This window comes from Excalfactoria chinensis, chromosome 1, assembly GCF_039878825.1.
Source record: "Excalfactoria chinensis isolate bCotChi1 chromosome 1, bCotChi1.hap2, whole genome shotgun sequence".
In the NCBI taxonomy this organism is placed as follows: Eukaryota; Metazoa; Chordata; class Aves; order Galliformes; family Phasianidae; genus Excalfactoria; species Excalfactoria chinensis.
The window spans coordinates 176,969,029-176,992,093 of NC_092825.1; the positions used below are offsets into that span (position 1 = coordinate 176,969,029).

The 23,065-nt window shown below is 44.0% G+C and overlaps 1 protein-coding gene across 1 annotated transcript; it reads right to left on the minus strand.

The window, feature by feature from the left end:
* Positions 1 to 236: 236 nt before the first annotated feature.
* PRCP (prolylcarboxypeptidase) lies at positions 237 to 22,998 on the minus strand. Its single transcript, XM_072338515.1, has 9 exons — positions 22,727 to 22,998; positions 11,001 to 11,141; positions 9,829 to 9,930; positions 8,263 to 8,444; positions 7,373 to 7,530; positions 6,440 to 6,612; positions 5,945 to 6,109; positions 5,134 to 5,321; positions 237 to 2,134 (listed from the first exon to the last, which is right to left on the minus strand). The coding sequence occupies exons 1-9, from the start codon at positions 22,865 to 22,867 to the stop codon at positions 1,930 to 1,932; spliced, it is 1,455 nt and encodes a 484-aa protein (XP_072194616.1). The 5' UTR covers positions 22,868 to 22,998; the 3' UTR covers positions 237 to 1,929.
* Positions 22,999 to 23,065: the final 67 nt, after the last annotated feature.

The following is a 23,065-nucleotide window of genomic DNA, read 5'->3' on the forward strand; positions in this document are numbered from 1 at the left end:
CTTCTCTTCAGCTTCCTTTGAAGATACAATATTTGACTGTCCGCAAAGCTGCAATTGCCTACAGCCACAACAAGCTACAAGCAGAAACCACTCAGTGCCTTCCCAAGATGCTGCAGCCTCAGCCCTCCCTGATAGTTCCCTGCATAGCACAGTCAGCCCCCATCAGCCCAGAGTGCTGCATGCTGCTGCCATTTGAAACTGATACCAGTACGATTTATGCACTGGATACCTCGATCACTCCGTGAATATTTTTTTGTTTTTAATATAATTTCTTCAAAAACAGTTAATGCAATTCTGCATTCCCAATGTACTTTGCTCAGGACAGAGCACGAGACATTCAGATCCAAACACAGCGCTTATGCTGAGATTTAACACATTAGAGCAAGGCGAGAGAACATCAGGAACTTAAATAGAAAGAAGATGCACAGGTATGTATTAAAAGACTAAATTTCAGCGTTGGATTCACTGTGTTCCCTGAGGGCAGGAGGAGATCGCTAACAGGAAAGAGCTCTTGGTGTCTTGGGAAAATCCTGAGCTATCAGGCATATCAGCCAAGATGAGAAAACTTTTCAACAGAGTTGGAATTTTAAGAGCCTGGAGACAACAAGCCTTGCCTGAGTCTTCCTGAAATGCAGTTGTCTTTTAAACGGCAAAGAAGCCTTTCTGAAGAAGGGCTTCAGTGTGAATGAAGCCAAAGCTGGAAAACGAAGGGACTGCCCCATCCATTTATTAATGTCAAATATGCTGCCTCATGAATCAGGGTAGTTTGTCTGGTTTGGAAGCCTTACAGAAAGCTCAGTGCACCTGGCTTGTTGAGCTCAGCACCATGCTTTAGCCTGCTCCAAGAGGGTAGCTGCATTCTGTGCTTTCAATAGCTCGTCCCACAAACAATTTTTTTTTTTCTTTTTTTTAGGAAGGCTTTTATTGAAGAGCCATCAGCAAACAGCTCATGCAGAATCCGAACAATACACAGAATAGGGGGGGAGGGAGGAACCCACACAAGGCACAGCCCCAATTATTTGTCACTTCGTAAGAGCACCCAACACAAGTGTCACATTGGCTCTTCAAGAGAATGGCTCTGAAAGCTTCCTGATTTGAAAAAAGCTAAGCGTGTGTAGGAGATAAACCTATCTACACACACAGAACACACTCAGAGTTTTCTTTGGCAACCGTCATCACAGAGGCATTTCAGGAATAGGAGAAACAGCAAAGGAAGAAATAAAAACCCTGATGCAGACTGTGCGTTCTCAGCCAGTTATGAGCAAGAGTCCGGGTCCAGCCCTGACCATTCAGTGTAGAATAGAATGGAAAAGCCACTTAAGGTAGCCAGGTTAATAAACCTCCAGAAAACTAATTTAAAAAATAAAGATGTATTTCTTTCCCAGCGTCAGTTCCAAAGGCTAGGGGCTGTTTAGTTCCTTTACAAACTGCACAGCCAGTTTTTGCCCATGCCTTCCATTTGCAGTAAGGTGTAATTTCTGTTCCCTCATTCTCTGTGCCCTTAGCATGACAATTTACACCAGCCCAGGGCTGAGATGTCCAAAATTCAATCCCACTGAACACAGGGGAAGTTTGGCATCAACATGAACAGCACTGCTCTTTAATCCACTGTACATACCAGCAGTAAGGATAGTCGACTAGCACAGCAAGGAAGGCATCAAGCCTAGAACAAAAACTCTACCCTAAGGTACAGCACTGGAGAAAAGCCAAAGGAGAAAGCAATACGGAGCAGGCAGCTCAATCCACACACTCCGAGAGTGAAGGTGATCTGTGTGCTGCCCACTTTTCTTATGGCCATAAGCAACAGTGAGCACTGCAACACAGATAAGGAAACAGGAGTGGAACAGTGAGAGCATGCACGATGAGGTCTGGCCCTGCTCCCAGCAAAACCAACAGAGGTGACACGGCCACAGCTGTTACAGTACCACTTCAGTGCTGGCGTTTGGCCTCTGCAATCCACTGCTTCATGTAGTGGACTTCCAAAGCCCGAACTTGTTGTACAGATATGGGATCACAAGGGTTGCGACTACGTAGGTCCAGGTGATGAGCTCCATCTGGGATCACAATTGCCACGAGGGAGTCTGTGATGTTCTGGGTCACACCACCTGCAGACCATGGATCCAGGCTGCCGTTGCTGTAAGGAATTAATGCTTCATTAGGCACTGCAATGAGGCTGCACTTCACATCAATATATCCAGAGTGACTTTCAACAATTTGGCAGATGTATGACAGAAAAAGACCTCACACCTGCCTCCCTGGCCTGTGCTCACCTCTCATCAGCAGGGCCCTCTCAACAGTTACACAGCTATCAGTAGCTTAGATAAGGCTAGACTGCCATCATAAACTATCTGCTGGTTCCTATAATACCACATAGTGCCACAGAGAGATGGTAGCAGTGACTGACACCGTGACAACTTGGGACCCTTGCCACCTGGTCCCTGCCCCTCTGCCTCACTAAGCCTTCTCACAAGGTCATTATGTCCTTGAAGCCATCGTGTCCTCCCTGTTCTCTCAACCATCTCCCAACAAATGAAAGCATTCCTTGTGCTTCAAATCGGATTCCAATTAATGTCTGGTCCATAGAGCAAGCCAATGGTGGAAATGTTAAGTTTTGCATCTTTTATTCCTAGCTTTAGACTTCAGAGGTTGTAGGGATTACCGGGTTATTTTCCTTTACTGCACTGTTCTTCACAAATGGTCCACTCATCCACATAAAGAAAGCAATTTCTATATAATTATGGAACTATGTGAATCTAGATCTGTTCCACACTCTGGATCCACCCGCAAAAGGAAACATTAGAAATTGGCTTCTGTATTTCAGTGAGAGTTTCTAGAAGTATCTATGAGCACACATTGGGCCAGAGATACATGCTAGAAAAAGAAAACAAAACGTGTGGCAACATCAGAAATCACAGACGATAACAAGTGAAAAAGTGTAGAAATAACAGTTAAAAAAATGTGATGAAATCTACAACTTCATTTGTTCCTCCACTAGAAAAAAATCCTAAAAAAAAAAAATAACCCAAATGTCTTCAATCTTCACAGCTCTCAATTTTCAATGGTTTAAAATATGATTGCAAGTAAAAGAAGCATTTTGCATCTGGAAGACAAAAAGCACACAAAGCTGTCCAATAAGCAAAAAGCATTTGATTTAAAAGGTCATCTGAATCAGCAGAGCACCTTGGCAACAGGGGGATGAGTTGCTGAGAGACTCGAGATGTACATGGACTTGGATCTTTTGCACCCAGTCACATGGAAACTAAACATGCCACGAGGAAACAACAATCCCTGGCTTTCCTGGGAGCTGCTGGCTGCATCCTCTGCAGCTTCTGCCAAACAATAGCAGCAGAGGCGCTGACGCAGTGAGAGCTGCCCAGGAGAGGGGGGACAGAGGGCTCAGCACTAAGTCATCCCAAGGCTTACAGTCTTACAGAAGGTAACTGAGTACCAACAGAAATGGATTATGCTGTAATCTATGCTAAAGCAAAGCATGCACATGAGTAATCACTGCCCAACTCACAGAAGTTTGCAACTGCAAGCAGAAGTAGAAAAAAAGTCAGCAGTTCCTTTCCTGCAGTGGTCAGGCAAGTAGGGCTTCAGAACAAGCAATCTAAATGTACAATATCAGCACTAGTCTTGATTGAAATTCATTATACTTTCCTGACAGCATAAATAGGGTCCTGCCATTCCCACAAGAAGTTTCCTTCCCTGTCACATCTTCAGAACCTCTTCAGTCCTCCAGCTATACCCAGAATAACAGAGACTTCTGCATAATCTCAGAGAAAACTGTTTGTGTATGCTTTTCTAATATGTACATCTTCCCCACTTGCTCTGGTCTGTTTAATGAACTTCTCACCTTTCTCCTCAGCCTGGCATTGTTTTTCCTTTCATTCTTTTACTCCTTTTTTTTCCCCTCCAGTGATGCCTTCTTCTGTAGATTCTTCCCTTCCCATGCAAAACTGTTGTGCAAGTTCCTCAACACTAATGCAGTGCTTCTAAACCCACAGGGAGCCACATCCCCCAGCAGACACAGGGATATTTTTTGCAAAGTGCTCCGGTGTTTGAGGATAAAGAGCTCTTATATAAAATGTACAGTGCTGACAATGTGTTTGTTTGCAGAGAGGCAACCCAGCTTGACACACAAAGCTTTGTGTGCACAGCACTACTTCACTCATTCGGTTGCTTTCAAGCTTTTCTCATTTCAGTCTCCTTCAGTAGGCATAAATTCTGAACCACTTGTTTAGATTTGTTTGCTCGTTTATCACTTACAAAGCCAATTTCTACAGTACAGATCTGTGAAACCTTGGAAATCAGCAACATCACAGAAATTAAGTTAAATCAGCTCTTCCTTTTTTTAACATAAAGGAAAAGCTCTCCAAAAAGGGTGGAATTTCTCACTCTGGAGCACATATCCTGCTGGGACAGAAACAGCAAGAGACAAATGAAAGGAAATCAACGGGCTTTTGGAGCCAAATTGACTGAATTTAACAGCTGAACTCCCAATTCAAGACAACTTTTACTTTAAAATAGACAACTCCTTACCAAGTCCAAGACATTAATTCCAATTTTTAAGTGCTGAGTTGTTTTTTTTTCCCCCTGAAAAGGCCTTGCAAATTGTAAACCAGAGTAGTATATCCAGGAGACGCCTGCTGTTGGCAGTGAGTACAGAATCACAGCTCCTGAGGGCACAGGTTTCAGCTGAGATTATTAAATGTCTCTCTACCACGTAAGGCCCTAATGAACAGCCAAGTGTTAAGCTATCCACAACTAAAATCCCTTCATAGCAGAAGTACAGCTAAAGGAACCTTCCCTTTATTGAAAGCTGAGAAGAGATGAACCTCTGGAATAAAAAAAGACTGAACAGCAAGAAGCATATGCAATTTTGTACTATACTGAAACATCTTTACATTTTGTTCACGTACAAAGTTGTGTTAGACAAACATCTGCTATATTGTATGCACAACAGCTTTTTACACTCAGACTTCGCACAAGTTTGTCGAAACCTGCTTATGTACCACTAAAAGACAGCAGCAACTGGAAGTGAAGCTCCCTAAGAGGCCAATTACTTCAGCTGGGATGCTGCAGACAGATCACTACCAGACTAAATTGACAGACAACTCAAACAAGGCTCACCTGAAGATGATGTTACTGTGTGAACTGATGTTTTTCCCTCCATACATAGAAAGAATCCAAGAGGGGCGAGGCCTCACTCCCCACACCCTGAAACATTCATCTGAAAGTGCCTCAAAGTCCCATTTCTGAGGCTCAAACATGTCATGGACACCATCTGTGCACATGGGCATCACCATCTCAGTGCAGACCTGAGAGAGAATAGAGCAACATGGTGTGTTAACAAGAGACTGCCCAGGAGCTATTTATGCAGTGTTTAAATAAAGAAGCTCACACTGAATTTACAGATTACAATCAAGCCATTGCAATACACGTTTCAAGTAAAAGCTTCATCTTTCATGCAAAAATATTTCCTGACATTAGAAAAAGAAGTTATAGCCTGGAAGCCAATGTAGTTCCCACTGTGGTAATTAATCTAACTCAGTCCGTTCCTGTTTACCTGTCTTCAGAAGTTTATAGGGTTTGTGATAAAAAAAAATAATATCTATCTATCTATCTATATATATGTATGTATGTGCATAGGAAAATGTTCAAGTTCTAAGCCAGACAGAAAGAGACATAGCTTGGGCTTTTGTTTTCAGGTGTTCTCCAAACACGGATCATTTATGACACTGTCTATGAAATGTTGCTGTAATCCCTTTCATTTTCCCTGTTTTCCAAGAATGAGGTTCTTTTAAAGCAATACACAAACAAGTAAGGTCTTTGCTGATGCATACATGGCCTCCTCAATGTCTTAACAGCTACCAGGATTCCCATCTCCTCTAGTCCCCAAAAAACTTACCAAGTTGCAATTTTAAAAGGACAGAACACACACCTGATAGTACCAACCCAACTGGCCCAGATTCTTTGTTGCAGTCTCAGACATGTCGAAGCAGGAGGCTTCTCCAGTGTAATTGTAGTAGATGTTTATTGCCTGGAAAACATTCTGCAGCAACAGTTTGTCAGAGAGACTGGGGTCCTTTAAGAACTTGCAAACTTCCTGCAATGAAGAAGAGAGAGAAGAGTCTAAATCTGCAAGAAATACATAGCTCCTGATGGGATATCACTTTTCAAAGTACATTCAAAATACTATCCGAATCTTTTCACGTTATTATATACGATGAGTACCATCATCAAACAGTGCTCCATTTGCGCAGCTTATGCTGTTACAATGAACCTGAAACTTTACAATTTTTGATTAAACTTTTTGGCTCTTGATGCAACCTGCGGCACTCATTCAAACCAAGAGAGAAGGAGAGTTAAACCAAGTGGAAATGACTTCAAAAGCCCAGGCTTTAATCACTCCTCCAAGGCATCAGTCCTCAATTACCCGTATAGGCCAAGCTGGTAGAGGCTGTAAGAAGTCAGCTTTATAGGGATAGTTCACCATAGCCAAGTCTATCCATGTTTCACTCAGCCAATTTTTCAACAGGGCAGCATCCTGAAGATTTTTCAATGGGCTGCACAAATGAAACGTCCTGGAAAGCCACTGTAAACCTGCATCTTTAATAGAAAAAGGAAAAAAAAATTACAGTTAAAATGTTTGTGTCCTTATCACACAGGTCAGTAGTGCTGCTACTAAATATGTCACTTAGTGTAGCTGATCTGGTGAAATTATCCCACATACAAGCATGTGGGATACAAGAGCAGATCGAGATTTAGTCAGCATTGCTAAATTGATGGGAAGTGCAAACCTCAATACTACAGCCTATGGATCTGCCCCAGTTAAGGCAGGATTACCCAAGAAGCAAAGACTGACAGATCATTTGGCCTCCTTTTTATTTTTCTTTTTTGATAGGAAGCAATTATCTACCAACAAATGAAAACCTTCAATCCAGCCAGCTCAAAATCCAATGTATGAAATGGATCTCAGAATTCTTCTGGTCTTTGCTTTCTTTATTTTATCTGGTCAAGAACTTCTCCAGTTCAGCTTTCCTGATGTGAACTGGCTGACTTATCCTACCAGGTTTTATTTATTCATTTTTAAGAGAAAAGACCATCAAAGTTCATCTGATCTCGAATGTTTGGCTCTGGATTCCAAATCCTGCCATGTGTGAATATAGCACATGCTTCAACAAAACAGGCACTTACAAAAATATTGCTGAACACATGCAAGAATATAGCTTTAAAAAGAAAATAAAACCAAACCACCAGCAACAGCTCATCTCCAGGTTAAAGGCATGATGCAAAGGCACTACTTTTATGAAGTCGTAACATAATCCTAAACACTACAGCCACTTGAAGGTCAGTGGTAAAGACTTACCTGTTGAGGAAAGGTGGTTAATGGCATTCCAGGAATTCCGGATGCTTTCTGAGCAGCCAGTCCCGCTCTTTTTGAAATCATTAGTCACTATGGTAAAATAAGCACCGCAGGGAACCAAACCACCAAACTGCCAGATGGGGGCAGAGGCTGCCAGTGCTCTGCAAATGAATACAAAACCAAGAGTGCTTGGAGAAATGCAGGTATCCTGAATCCCTGCCATATGATTATCTGCCCTCTGGGCAGTACTTCTGCCACAGCCACTACTTAAGCAGCATTTATAATTCAACTCAGACGCTCACCCCTAGACGAACTAATTCATATTGCTGCAAAATTCTTCTGTAGGTCTGCATGCGAAGGCTGTTGAAAGCTACAAGTCTTGGAAGCTAGTGCAAAGACATCAGTAAATATATCAAGTGGAAATTCTGACAAATAGTAAAGTAAGCCAAGTGTCATCTAGCAACTAATTCACTCACTACGCATTTGTAAACTCAACTGAAGACAGCCTTTGCCCAGAACGACTCCCTAGCAGGCAACAGGAACAGAATTACCATCCTTGTATCCTACAGAGGAAACAAGGTACCAAAGAGATCAAAAACCTGTCTCGTGTCACCAGGAGGTACAAAGTCAGTGTTCCCAGTTATTTCCTTTGTGGGTAAAAAAAGCCCCAGTAAGACATCTTTGAAAGTATAGGCTATCCAGTAACTGCTGACCTATAATAATCTTTGAGGCAGACGGTACCTTCTCCTAAATTCCAAGTGATTCAGTTTGTCCTCCCAATAGTGAAAAAATGAAGCCAGCTTGAATTACACAAATTCTCCCAGTACTGTAACAGTTATAGCATGGAGGTAACAGATGTTCTGCTCAAACACAGAGCAGAGTAGTAAACTCACCCAACTACCACATGGGGATATTTCATCCGAAACCAGGCTGCCAGCATTCCCCCATAAGACCCTCCAATCGCTATGACAGGACTGTGACGGGCTCCTGCAATGGTCTCCTTTAAGTACTCAATTAGTACAGCAAAGTCTGCCAGAGCTTGTTCTGAGGTCAGGTAATTCAAATGCTTGGAATCCTGAGACAAAGAACACAGGAACACTTTATACAGCAATATCTGGCAGCAGCCTCTTTTCCCCAGACTACTTTGCTGGGTGAAACACTGGCTAGATGGCTGGGCCCAAAGGATTGTAGTCAATGGAGTTAAATCCAGTTGGTGGCCAGTCACAAGCAGCGCTCCCAAGGGCTCAGTACTGGGACTGCTTCTATTTAACATCTTTATTAACCATCTTGATGAGGGGATTGAGTGCACCCTCAGTAAGTTCACAGACGACACCAAGTTGGGAGGGAGTGTTGATCTGCCTAAGGGGAGAAGGGCACTACAGAGCTACAGAGAGACCTGGATAGACTGGATCAATGGGCCATTGCAAACTGTGTGAGTTTCAATAGGGTCAAGTGTAGGGTCCTGCATTTTGGCCACAACAGCCCCAGGCAACCCTACAGGCTTGGGGAAGAGTGGCTAGAAATCTGCCTGATGGAAAGGGACCTTGGTGTGCTGATGGACAGTCAGCTGAATATGAGCCAGCAGTGTGCTCAGGTGGCCAAGGAGGCCAATGGCATCCTGGCTTGTATCAGGAATGGTGTGGTGAGCAGGACTAGGGAAATCATCCTGTCCCTATACTCAGCATTGGTGAGGCCTCACCTGGGGTACTGTGTTCAGTTTTGGGCACCTCAGCACAAGAAAGGACACAGAAGTGCTGAAGCAGGTCCAAAGGAGGGCAACAAGGTTTGTGAAGGGCTCGAAGAATATGCCCTCTGAGGAGAGGCTGAGGGAGTTGGTGCTGTTTAGTTTGGGGAAAAGGAGGGGAGACCTTATTGCTCTCTTCCAGTATCTGAAAGGTGCTTGCAGCAAGAGCAGGGTTGGTCTCTTCTCACTGATGACAGAACAAGGGGAAATGGCCTCCAGTTGCACCCGGGTAAGTTTAGGCTGAATATCAGGAAAAACTTCTTTACAGAAAGGGTTGTTAAGCACTGGAGTAGGCTGCCCAGGGAGGTGGTCAAGTCACCATCCCTGGATGTGTTTAAAAACCATTTGGATTTGGTGCTCAGGGACATAATTTAGCAGAGGGTTGTTAGAGTTAGGGTAGTGTGGTTAGGTTGTAGTTGGACTTGATGGTCTCTAAGGTCTTTTCCAACCTGAACAATTCTATACACTGAGTTATAAAACTGTGCCTGACAGACTAAATAATCTTTGTCCTTTTCCTGTTTGTCCTTTGAGGTGCTAGAAAATCTTAGATTATCTTAAAATGTATAATTAGTAGTTACAAAAATAGGGTAGTTGCTTATTTCTAGCATATCTTATTCAGGCAAGAAGTTGCTGCACCAACAAGGATTACAATAAGCAGATTTTTTGTTTGTTTTTATAGAACACATTCAAAGAAGAAAGCAAAGATAACACTTACACTGAAAGATTCATTTCCAAAGGGCAAGGATTCTCCATAATATCTATGTTCAGCAAATACTAACATGGCATTAAGTTCTTCAGCCACATCCCACATAAAACCCTGGTTGGAGAAAAAAAGATATTTAAAGTGATTGACTCACCTTGCTTAAAAGTGAGCAGTGTCTACTTCCAGTCTATTGCACCTTGAATTCTGGTCTTTGATGAGGAAGATATCGCCATCCAAATACAACCAGAAAGACAGAGTGCAATTTGGCTATAAAGTATCACTCAAGTAGCAAAATACTGAAGGTAGACAACCTTAGTGAGCTGGGGGTCAGCCTCTTCTCTCGTGTCATTAGCAATAGGACCCTGGGGGTATTCAAGGAACAACTGGATGTTGTGTTGAGGGACGTGGTTTAGTGGGAGCTATTGATAATAGGTGAACAGCTGGACTGGATGATCTTTTAAGTCTTTTCCAACCTTGGTGATTCTATGAACCACCCAGAGGCACAAACATACAAAGCACATTGCTTAATGTTTTGCAGCATCTTTGCTTTGTAATTATGCTCAGGCAATCCTGCCACTGCTCCTACACAGCAAAACATTAATTCCCAAGAAACAAAAAGCAAAACAGCACATGTTTTTGAGTTAGAACTATAGTACAGGAAAAAGAATGTGGCAATAAACAGTAATACAGATAATATAAACACACATATTGCCCAGTGATAAGTAATCATAACATCTTGTTATTACTTGGGGTTAATAACAATGACCACCCACCAGATATGGAAAGGGACAGACAGATTGCCAGCTGCCAGAACAAAGTGCATAAGCAGTCCTTGGTTACTTCAAGGCCTACATATGCCAGCTGCTGTTGCACCACTGGGCAGAAAAATGCCTACACTCCCTTCTGCGTGCCCAGGAAAGTGGTAAAATCACCATCCCTGGAGGTGTGCAAGAAACATTCAGACACTGTACTGAGGGATATGGTTTAGCGGGGAAATACAAGTGATAGGTGGACATTTGGACTGGATGATCTTGGAGGTCTTTTTCTCCTGAAACTGTTACAACCACTATTTTAAGCTCTCTTTAAATGACGCTGATGCCATCTTGCTTGTTCTTATTTTTCAGCAGGTCACTGCTGGAAAGAAGGACTGTAATTTAAAAATCAAGGATCTAATTTGTACATACTGTGTTGTTGCAGAACCACGTGATGTCTCCTTCATTGCCTGTATAAAACAGTATCGGCCCATTGTCTTTCTTCCAGTGCTGATCTGCTATGAGATATCGCTGCTGGAACGTAAGATTTTCATCAAACCCAAAGTGATCAATCTGTCAAAACAATGGATAACACCAACTTCAGAAAGAGAAAACTGATCATGGATCTGCAGCACAAGTGCTGACAGACACTTTGCAGAAGAAAAATAAAGGGAGTTTCACTGGGATAAAAGACACTCATTTGTATTCTCAGATTCCCAATGTATCAACATTCTTCTGCCATAACAAGGAAGCCAACAAAAGTTACAGGTCTACATAGTCAAGGAAAAACTTACCTTCAGAGATAAAAGCCACATGTTCTTTTAATAGTATCATACCTAACCAAAGACTAATTTAAGTTTTATTAAGTGAAAATTGGTCATTGCCCAACAGTGCATACATAAAGAATTTTCTTAATTGCCCGATTTACCTTGTTATTTAAGACTTCCTTCATTCACTTGTTTGGCGTAACATCAAAATTCAAACAGAATTAGAATAGAATATGTTAACTTAGAATATGTTAACTGTTAGAACATGTTTACTTCTTATTCTTAGAAAATCACTGACTCTAGTTTCTGTTACTGACAGACATCTACAGCAGTTTTATCGAGTGCTTCTCCTCCTCTCCTTGTGATTTTCAGTAACTCGCACAGTCTCCCCAGTTCTTCCTTTTGCTACTGCCCTAGAAATACTTTAAGTCGACACACACACAACTTGAGGCAATAAAGCTGTGGGATTCAGCATATTAGAAATCCACTCTCAGTCTCTCAGGCCAGTTTTTCAGCCTTCATTCATATTGTTTTGTATGCACTATTCCCCTTCACCAAAAGTTATTAAAATTACTTTTATAGTTTGCTCCTGCACAGGCAGGGTCTTATTCTGGAAGGAAGATACCCAACCAAGCTTTTACTAAACAGGAGAGCTATGCTGCCTCATTTCCACATATTCCCAAATCATTATTACTTTTAGTCATCAGAAGATGATCTCTGCTTTCCCAGATTTGACTTCCATCAGCAGAAAGCATCATTTCTTCCCTTTCATACTGCTGCTTGTGGTAGCAGCCTGACATCTGCTGGCTTGAGCACCTCTGCTCAGCCATCTGCCTATGTATCGACAACTGCCAAGCCTCACATGCTCCCAGAACCAGATCTGATTTGGAAAACACCCTCAAGTTAGTGTTAAAAAGCAAGACATGCACAAATTCAAACACTCATTTCTCTCAACAGCTCAGGCAAGGCAGCCCAGCTCCTGACCTGCAGGATTCAATTGCCCTATACCACATATTTAGGTACAGTTTGGGATAGAGAGTACAGAAATTTATGTTACACGTTGCTGCAAAGAGTACTTTCCCCACTCTCAAAGTTAAGGAAGAACTCTGGTGAGCCTGAAGCAAGAGGACAGCTGTGTTACAGCCAGACCAGCACACTGCCTTGACACAAGGGACAGGCTCCTCATCCTAAATAAGCTAATTTCATGACTGCTGCGAGACTGAAATACAGCTAAGTTACTTACGTTTTCTTCCTGCGTGTTCTACAGTTTGCTACTTATGTTTATAAGTACATGGCAATGTCATTGTGCACCCCCTTAAGGTTTATTCAATGAATTCCAGTATTAACAGTGTACCCTGGGCTTAATTTACACCCACAAGTCACCTGCTCCTTTGTGGTTTGCACAGTTACTGTTCAATTTAAGTTCACTTTCTACATCAGCCATAATCAAAAGTGATTTGTAGATCTGCCAAACAAGATCAGCAAGCAAAAAATCTTTGCTCCTAAGACCTTGAGCAACTAAAGGAAGATTAAATAAGGCTGATGTAACAATTTAATACAGTTTAATAAACTCCAGCAGTATTACAAAGTACAACTAGGTGTGAGGAAGCAATTATTTACTGTGAGAGTGGTGAGACACTGGAACAGCTTGCCCGGTGAGGTTATGAATGTCTTCTCCCTGGAGATGTTCGGGGCCAGGCTGGATAGGGCTGTGAGCAACCTGGATTAGAGGGAGGTGTCCCTGCCTATAGCAGGGGGTTGAAACAACATGATCTTAAGAGTCCCTTCCAATACAAACCATTCTATGATTCTAGACGGTTAAAAAATCAGAAAAATAGACTTACATGCCCTATCTGCTTTTTAAGAAATCACCTCACATTAAACATCTTGCCTTAAAGATTGATTCTCCATCCCTTCTGCCTGAATCCAGAGTACAAACTGAGGCTACACAAAACATATTAGTTTCTCCTGACCTGCAAGATTATGCACAAAAATCTTCAGTGGAGGCAGCCTGGTAAAAAAACAGACTGAAATACACGAGAAGAAAACCAGCAGATGGAGCTGTTGTGTAGCCATTGCATCGCTTAGGGCTGCCTGCTTCCATTCAGCAAGTGGTTTCTTTCCCCATCCCGTATCAAATACAAACATGTCACTCTCTATGTAAAGAATGACACGCAGGCTCACAGCCAGAATAAGTCTGATTTTAATAAAAAGATGAGCCAGAAAACTCCTTTTCCACTCCTATGCAAAAATGAGTAAACCATTCAAGCTCAATTAGATAGAACATACAAGGAAAAGTGTATTCACCTGCTTTGTCACAAACAAGTTTAAGGCAGGCTTCTGTCACATGCAGCATGCAGGAGAATACTTCGGAGAGCAACAACTCCAAGGCAATAGAAAGCAACAAGAGAATTTCATTTCCACATAAGAAAGCCTTCAGGAATCTAGTTTAAGTAAATAAAGAAATCATCCTATTCCTTCCCAACATCTTCGACCTGAAAGACTTGCAAAGCATTTGGTGAAGATATATGTATAAACACAACACACTGTGAAACGGCTGCAATCTGGAGCCAGCTGCCTCCTGATTGAAGTCTGGCCACAGCAGCTGAGATCTGCACTCACTCAGGTTCATTAAAAACACAGGCAGGCTCACAGCCACATGGGCCATTCTGTCCCAGAGCTCCAGACTAAAGGCTGAAGCCAGCAGCTTTGAAGTTTCAGCTCAAAACAAACTTCCTCCTGCACATCTCATTTGCTCAGGATGAAGAGCCATCTCCGGTTTGTCCCACCTCTCTGCCATCTGCTTCAAGGATGTGGCACAGTTCTCTGACCTTACCTTGGATGTGCACGTGTCCTGTGCTTATATGGACCCCTCAAAGAGGACTCCTAAATGTTTTGGGGTTTTTTGTTAATTTTAAATGGACTTCCGAAAACAAGACACCCTGCTGCACACATTTCCTCCAGGGAAGAAGAAAAAAAGGCACAACAGATGTTCATCAGTTATTGCACAGATGCTCGCTTAATGTACTCAGAGCCTGAGGTATTGAGTGAAGTGTAAGAGCAAAACAGGACACGTGGGCTAAAACCCACTTCCTTCTCAGCCACACCTTAAGGTCATTAATGACTAACAAAGATGGAAGAGCAAAATCAAAGTGGCTTGGGTTGGAAGGGAACACAATATCCATCCAGTTCCAACCCCCTGCCATAGGCTGGTTGCCCCCCAGCGTCCATCCAACCTGACTATGAGCACCTCCAGGACACCCACAGCTTCTCTGGGCAGCAGTGCCAGGGCCTCACTACCCCCTGAGTAAATAATTCCTTCTTGACACGTAACATAAATCTCACCTCTTTCAGTTTAAAGCCATTTCCCCTTGCCCTATTGCTATCAGACCATGTAGAAGTGTGGCCAGATCAAGGGAGGTCATCCTTCCCCTCTACTCTGCCCTGGTAAGGCCACATTTAGAATATTATGTCCAGTTCTTGTCTCCCCATTTCAAAAGAGGCAGGAATCTCCAAGGAGGCATCTATCAGAGGGTCTGGAACATCTCTCATACAAGGAAAGGCTGAATAACCTGGATCTGTTCAGACCAGGGAAAAGAAGACTGAAGGGAGATCTGATCAATGTTTATAAATACCTAAAGGAGGTTGGAAGTAAATGGATGAGGCCTGTTTCTTCTTGGTAGTGTGTAGTGACAAGACAAGGAGCAATGGCCTAAAACTTGAATATAGGAAGATCCATCCATACACACAAACTTCTTTACAGTAAGGGTGATAGCGTGCCCAGAATGGTTATAGAGTATCCTTCTCTGCAGATATTCAAGATCCATCTGGATGCCAACCTGTACAACCTATTGTAGGGAACTGCTTTGGCAGGGGGTAGGACTCGATCTCTTGAGGTCCCTTCCAATCCCTGCAATTCTCTTATTGTCCCAACTTTTGCTTATAAGCTCCCCTCAAGTAGTACAAGGCCATGATGAGGTCTCCCTGGAGCCTTCCCTTCCCCAGACTTAACAACCTCAGTTCCACTAACCTTCCATCACAGGAAAGCTGCTCCAGCCCCCCAGTCGTTTTTACGGCCCTAAAAAAGCTGAGGCTTTTCCAAAAAGCGACCATAATTCATAAAGTAGCATCTAACAAAATGCATTTAACGTCACCAGAGGTGGAAAATCTATACCTGATGGTTTTACACCTTTGAGACTCTGGCAAGAGTTCAAGCAAAGCCTTCCTGACATGCCTCATTTCAATTTTCTATGTGATAGCGTTATTTCTCCACATTCAGATGTCTCATCTGAAACTGAGTCAGTTGTTTTACTGGTGAAAAGCCAGAGGATTACAAGGCACGCTCCATTCTCTGAGTGGCGATGGAGTTGTTTTGAGTGCTCATCCTGTCTGAATTATTTCCTGAGGACAGGAAGATGCAGGATAGGCTGAGGATATCCTCCAGTACAAACAGCAGGTATCAGCCTCCCTGGGATTTCACCATCATGTTGCTACACCCAGCTTTACTCCCAGCAGGCTGGAGGACTTCTGGCCCTACCAGCTTTGTTTCCTCTTAGCATCTTCGCTTCCCCCATCTAAACTGGGAGCTCAAGGCAGAGACTGCCCTACCATCTCCATACAGTTGTATTCAAGGAGGCCTGAAGTTTTGTTGCAAGTGCTGTGATGTGTAATTAAACATTTCAGCTTCTAAAAACCATTGCAGCAATAGTGTACCACTAGAAATACATGCACTGTCTACCTCTTAAAGGAGACATGGAAACAGAGATAAAAACTAAAAACATCGAAGTATTTGTCTCCCCAACACTATTCTTATTGCTTTACTTCCTCTTATTGTACATGCCTGTTGCAATACAGCCCTTGAGTTTCATCTCAGTCATGAGATTCGCAGATTGCCCCAAGAGACTTAAATATATATATATATATATAGTAATAATAAAAAGACAAGATGAGCTTTGCTTTAATTTTTCCACTTTAAAAGTGTAGAATGTGATGTTCTACAAAGTACTCACCAATTGAACCTTGCATTCCTTACTCAGTAGGCTGCTGTCTGTGTAAGGGACACCTGAGATTGAAGATCAGCACCAGTCTCGACATACTTGATCAACTGATGCTCTCTGGAAGAGCACAGTGATGTAAACTACATTCTCTTGCATCAGGCTACACTGACCCACTAACTTCAAAGTCCGACAAATAAATCAAGTCGGAATCCAGAGGCAATCCTGAAGTCGCTGCTATCTTTCATATTCCCTCTAATTTAAAGCTATTATAGCAACTTAGGTTTTTGTCATTAGGTCTAATTTTACCTGTTATGTTTAATAAAACATGCAGCTGTAATACATCAACTTTTTGTCTATAGAACCCAACTTCCATTTTACGCAGAAAAACAGCAGTTTGCTGCTGCTCAGCGAGGCCAGATTTGTGTTGGGAGGTTCAAAATCCTTGTAATGGAAGGATCTCCCCAGTTGTGACTCTGCCCTTGTGAACACGCTGCCCTTTGACCCCAATCATGTTTTGTGTATTTTACTGAAGCTCCTTTTGCCCTGCAGGAACCATGTCATCTGCTCTAGGGAGGCTGAAACTGCTTAAGGAAGTCTGGTTTTGGCACTCGTTTATCACTTCAGTAATTAAAAAGCAGTGATGAGGAAAGCCTCAGACAGGAACTCTACCTCTGCCCAGTGACACACAGTTTGGACAAAACACTTTGATGAAAAAGACCGAAAAAAAACCCACTTAAACAGCTACAGGATGTGCTGTAGGAAAGCACCAGGCTGCTCAGGTCAGCCCTCGTTAGAAATAAACAGTTCCCAAATATGGTAGGAGTTTGCCTCCCCATATTTTTGGCCCTAGGCTCCAAGGTGATGAAGCTACAGTAGAAGGGAGGCAACCTGGGGGCAAGGCAGCTGATAAGAAACATTGCAACCAGCTTTCCAGCCCACCCTCCTTAGCCCTGCCCTCAGCTCAAAGCAGCAGAGAGCTTATGTTGCTGAGAGTTCATCAGCTACACCAATTTAGAACAAATAAGCAATCCACCCAACAAAAGTTGATGCCACTGATGCTTCTAGACAAGGCACTATTATCCTGCCCAAATCCTTCAACAGGACAGAGTATGGAGCATCGGTGAGCAAGGGGAGGAATAAATGTTTTGGAAAACAAAGCATGGAAACTGCAGTTAGTCATAGAGCACTTATGCAATAGCAACATTATCAGACAGCAATTGCTCCTCTGACAAGCTTGCAACACATCCAAGCGCTGCAGGGCAACTGTGTATGTGTCCTCCCCAGACACTGGGAGGTAGAAAGATGAGATCAGCAGCATTCAGGGAATTAACACCTCTTGGTCTCTGTGGGAGAGAAGGCATTCTAGCAATTGCTCCACTTTAAAGCGGAAACATCCAGGTCTGCTGTCCTGACTATTCCAGAAGTTCTTCAGTGGCTGCAAGGCAAACACACGGATACACAACGGGACTTGGCACAAGGACAGTTATCTCTTAGAATCAATCTGGAACACATTTTTCTTATGACAAAGCCATCGTTTTCCTTTCTAAATAGAGACCCTTACATTTTAATTCATAGAATCATAGAATGGCCTGGGTTGAAAAGGACCACAGTGATCATCCAGCTTCAACCCCCCTGCTATGTGCAGGGTCACCAGCCACCAGACCAGGCTGCCCAGAGCCACATCCAGCCTGGCCTTGAATGCCTCCAGGGATGGGGCATCCACAGCCTCCTTTGGCAACCTGTTCCAGTGCCTCTGCATGAAAAACTTCCTCCTAATCTCTAACCTAAACCTCCTCACCTCAGTTTAAGACCATTCCCCCTTGTCCTATCACTTTGCTATTAGTTTGTAGGACAGGAGCCACTGCTTCGGGGCTACAGTAACTCCACATTTCACCCCTGGTGTGACTTGAAGGACTGAATACTCTACATTTGTAGGTGGCCAAACATTTGTCATTGTATGCCAGCATTTTCAGACCAGCCTGTGGTTTTGAACAGTTCAGAAGGTGAACTCGTTTTCAGGAAGTCAGGCAACAAGGAAAAACAAGCTGCTGGTTTGAGGCATAAATCACAAAGTTGTGTCAGTGCTAGTTTTGCTTTCACCCACTTCCTACAGTTCAGTCTGGCCTCGGCCCAAGTCCTGAGGAAGTCAGGGGGCCGAATACCCATCACTTTCTGTTCCTGTTGTCTTAACGGGAAATTGCTGCATAGAAACTACCACCTACAACTACCTCTTCTGCAGACTCGGTCCTTTTGTGGATGCTTTTAGAAGGTTGTCAGGTCCACTTCCTGCTTCACAGCGCAAGATTTACTCCCTTTGGAAGCAGAATAAGTTTATCAGATATGAAAGGGGATGCACCAAGTGACCCACTACAGCTTACTAATGGTTAAAGCTCAAGATAAAGATGCTTATTTTCAGAGAGTGGAGCAACCGGTGCTTTTTGTAGCCCTTCATATGAACTGCTCACTTGAGTGAAGAGACTACAAACTGAGAGGAAATTAAGTGCTTCCTGCCTAATTTGTCTGCATTGTGACCCCCCAGATAAGTAGTGCATAAGGATCAAAATTCACTGACAAGCTCTAACAAGTACTTCCCTCCTTTCCTGTGCATTGAATGACTGCTATTGTTTCTGCTTATAGACCTGGTTTATAGCTTACAGCTCCGGTTTTCAGTCACACTATGAAATCACAGAGTAAGAGCTGCCAAGTACTCCTGTGCTGCTTGATGAGTTAAACATGCACCTTAAAATACAATCATCAGCATCGCTGCTCTGAACATTGACACAGCCCCTTGGCACCAATTAAAATCATGTAAAAATCACTTGTTTTTTCCTTTACCAGAAGTTAAAAGTGCTATTTGTATTGTCTTGCCAGACGTGCCAACCCTTTCTTACCGTTCCCAATGTTTGTTACTATTCTGAGACACCAACCTGTGTCACAAAAGGCTGCCAAATAACTGCTAGACAGAATTAAAAGCATTAAAAGCCCTCCATACTCGTGAAGGGCAAAGGGGTCAAGGAAGGCTGAGTGCTCCTCAAGAAGGAAGTCTTAAAAGTGTAGGAGCAGGATGTCCCCCTGTGCTGCAAGATGAGCCGGTGGGGAAGAAGGCAGGTATGGATAAACTGAGAACCTTTCCTGAGGCACCAGGAAAAAACAAAGCACAATAAAAAGGTCAACCTACTGTGGAAGAAGGGGGAAGCAACTCAGGAAGAGTACAAAGAAATACAAAGGACAGGTAGGGAAAACACTAGAAAGGTGAGTCCAGCTTGAACTCTACGTGGCTGCTGGGGGTAAAAGTTAACACAACTTCATTACAAATATATATTAACACAGAGGAGAACCAAGGAGAACCTTCATCCTTTATGGGATGCAGTAGGGAATGTGGCCACTGAGGATAAGGGAAAGGCTGAGGTTCTAATTGCCTCTTCACAACTATGTTTAAAAGTCAGATCAGTTACACTCAGGGTACTCTATCCCCTCAAAGTCTGGGTTGGGGTGCAGAATAAACCCCCCACAAATCAGATGGGAACAGTTAGAGACCTACTACTCCACCTGGGCTGTCACAAGTCCTTGGGGCCAGATGGAATCCACCCAAAGGTGCCAACAGAGCTGATGGAGGTGACTGCCAAGCTACTTTGCACTGTCTAACAGTGTTCCTGATCCACTGGAGACGATCAGAGGCTTTCCAGCATGACTCACATCTACAAGAAGGGAGGTAAGGAGGATCTGGGGAACTACAGGTGACCTCAGGGCCAGGGGAGGTTACAGAGCAGATTATCTTGAATGAGATCACACCACGTGTGGGACAACCAGGAGAGCAGGTCCCATTAGCATGGGTTCACAAAAGGCAGGTCCTGATTGCCAGCCTCATCTCCTGTGACTGACTGAATGACCTGCCTGGTGAATGAGGGAAAGGCTCTTGGCATAGTCCAGCTAGACTTCAGCGAAGTCTTTGATACAGTCTGCCACACTATTCTGCTGGAGAAGCTGGCAGCCTGTGGCTCTTTGCTGGGTACAGAACAGGCTGGAGGATGGGGTGGTGAATGGAGTTAAAGTCAGCTGGTGAACAGTCATGAGTGGTGTTCTCCAGGAGTCAGAATGGGGCCTGTCCTATTTAGCATCTTCACTGAGAACCTGGACGAGGGCGTTGAGTGCACCCTCAGTAGATGACACCAAGCTGGGAGGAAGTATCAATTTGCATGAGGGTAGGAAGGCACTATAGAGGGATCTGGACAGGCTGGATCGCTGGGCTGAGGCCAGTGGGATAAAGATCAACAAGACCAAGTGCTGAGTCCTGCACTTTGGCCACAACAACCCCAGTCAGTGCTACAGGCTTGGGGCAGAGTGGCTGGAAGACTGTAGAAGAAATGTAGCTGGGGGTATTGATTGATGCTTGGCTGATCATGAGCCAGCAGTGTGCCCAGCTGGCCAAGAAAGCCAATGGCATCCTGGTTTGTATCAGAAAGTGTTGCCAGCAGGAGCAGGGAGCTGATCACCCCTTCGTACTCAGCTCTGGTGAGGCCAAACCTCGAGTGCTGTGTTCAGTTCCGGGTCTCTCACTACAAGAAAGACATTGAGGCCCTGGAGCATGCCCAGAGAAGGGCAATGGAGATGTGAGAAGCCTTGAGCCAAAGTCTTATAAAGATCAGCTGAGGGAACTGGAATCATTTAGTTTGGAGGAGGCTCAGGAGAGTCCTTATCACTGCCTACGATTGCCTTAAGGGAGGCTGTGGAGGGATGGGGGTCAGACTCCTGCATAACCAGAAAATATTGGTGATAGGTGGATGGTTGGACTGGATGATTTTGGATGTCTCTTCCAACCTCCACGATTCCATGATTCACTCTTTTCTAAAAGGACGGCTTATCACAGAGAAGTCTTTAAATCCCACTAAGTCCAAGCTGTTGTCCTCTCAGTATCACATCTAGTCAATCAAAAACTTTCAGGCTTCAGTTTTTATTGCACTGGTGGGTGCATCAAAGACAGGAATCCAGAGGCACAAAGACAAGGATCCTCAAAGGTTAGAAAGAGGGTAGAGAAGCTGCCTGACTCCAACCCCTCCCCATCATGAGGTTATCTCTACTTGGAGGAGACGCTCTCAAATGCTTCAGTGTCTTCCCAGTGACTCTTCATTGTGGTCCCTGCCACAGCTGCCTACAAAAAGGCTATTCAGATTTGCCTTCTACTTGCAGCTCCATACATTTTACATATGTGTTAAGTTCATTTAAAAATGGATTAATTTAATACACCAACCATCTTCGCGAGCAGAATACTGAAGCATAAACAAGGCTAGTCTAACCAATAGATGCCACGCAGCCTAACAGCTGTATAGGAGATCAGCTTCCCCAGTACAGACACAGTTTGTTGACTGAAGATGTGGGTGATGGCCTCATCCAATGGCTGCATATCTATTAGTGGAAGCACGAGGGATCTCTCTGATTTTGTATAAGTACTTTCAACTAGTAATAAAGTCATCAACAGGAAAAACAAGAGCAAACCAGCTACAAAAGAAACAGCAGCATGGAACAGGGGCAGATGATTCAAGCCCTGAGCAACTTCAATGTAAACAGTTAAACATCGACAAGAGGCAGCAAAGTATCATCGCCCCCTATTTAATATGGCAGTCATAGTGTTGATGGTCCATTACAGAACCACAATGCAATTATGAATTTCCAGACAACAGCCTTCTGCTGCTGCCTGTCTTATATGTTGCATAGGTCCTGCGTGTTGTGCCACTGATAAAGGCCTCTGCCAGTATCTGGGGACAACAACCAAGTGACACCACAACTGAATGGGGTGACAGCACGGTGACAAAGGGCAGTTCGGATCATAGCACAGCATGACTATCATCAATATTAGGGCAGCAATAGGTAACGACCAGCATGCTACAGCTATGTGTCACGTTTTAAGTTACAACACAACCAGACTGATATCCTGGCCACACAAACAGCAGGCTGCAGAAGGTATCTATGGTATCCTACGGGGTAATGAGCTTAAGGACTATTAAAAGAGGAACCCAAATCACTGCACCTGAACAAGATAAAATCATTCAATAGAGATGCTCTCCACACTGAAATACCACAGGTTGTGCAGGTAGAGGAAGAAGGCCACACACAGACCAGGAACAGTCTACAGACAAATGTAGTGCAAGTTCCCCTATTAACACAGCTCCCTGCCCACCTCTCAACACTAACAAAGATCTAGACGCTAAAATTACTTCATTTTTACGTTCTTCTTGCCTATTCGCTCTGAAAGCATAGAATAACATGGAAAGTACTTCCAAGATCATCTGATTCCAACCCTTCATCAAGGCATAGTTGCCAACCACTAACTCAAGCCCCTCGGGCTCAGTCAGGATTCCCCTCAGCCCGTTTCTCCTCACGACCCGCCGGCTCCTACCTGCTGCGTGAGGTACCGTGTGAGATACGGGGCGGGCAGCGGCGCGATCCCCCGGCGGCGGCGGGGAGCAAGAAAAGCGCCGAGTGAGCCGAGGAGAAGGAGGAGGAGCAGGAGGAGCCGCACACACGGCATCTGTAGCATCGCCAGGATGAACGGCAGCCAACCGCCAGCACACGGCTTTATAGACGGCCCGCCCCTCACCCGCCCGCCGCTGACTGACAGGAGGGGCTTCTCCTGAGCCCCGCGCGGGGCGCTCTGAGGGGCGGCCCTGAAGGGGCGGGGTTATGGGCTCGCACGTGGTGGGCGGGCACTAAGCGGGACGGGCTTCTGATTGGTTAC

What these genes read in the sequence shown, in the direction of transcription:
- PRCP (XM_072338515.1), bottom strand. Translation starts at nt 22,867, where the DNA reads ATGCTACAGATGCCGTGTGTGCGGCTCCTCCTGCTCCTCCTCCTTCTC. An exon ending in TAACCACCTTTCCTCAACAG is followed by an intron (nt 6,613 to 7,372) that starts GTAAGTCTTTAC and finishes TTTCTATTAAAG; the next exon opens with ATGCAGGTTTACAGTGGCTT. An exon ending in TACCAGCTTGGCCTATACGG is followed by an intron (nt 6,110 to 6,439) that starts GTAATTGAGGAC and finishes TCTTCATTGCAG; the next exon opens with GAAGTTTGCAAGTTCTTAAA.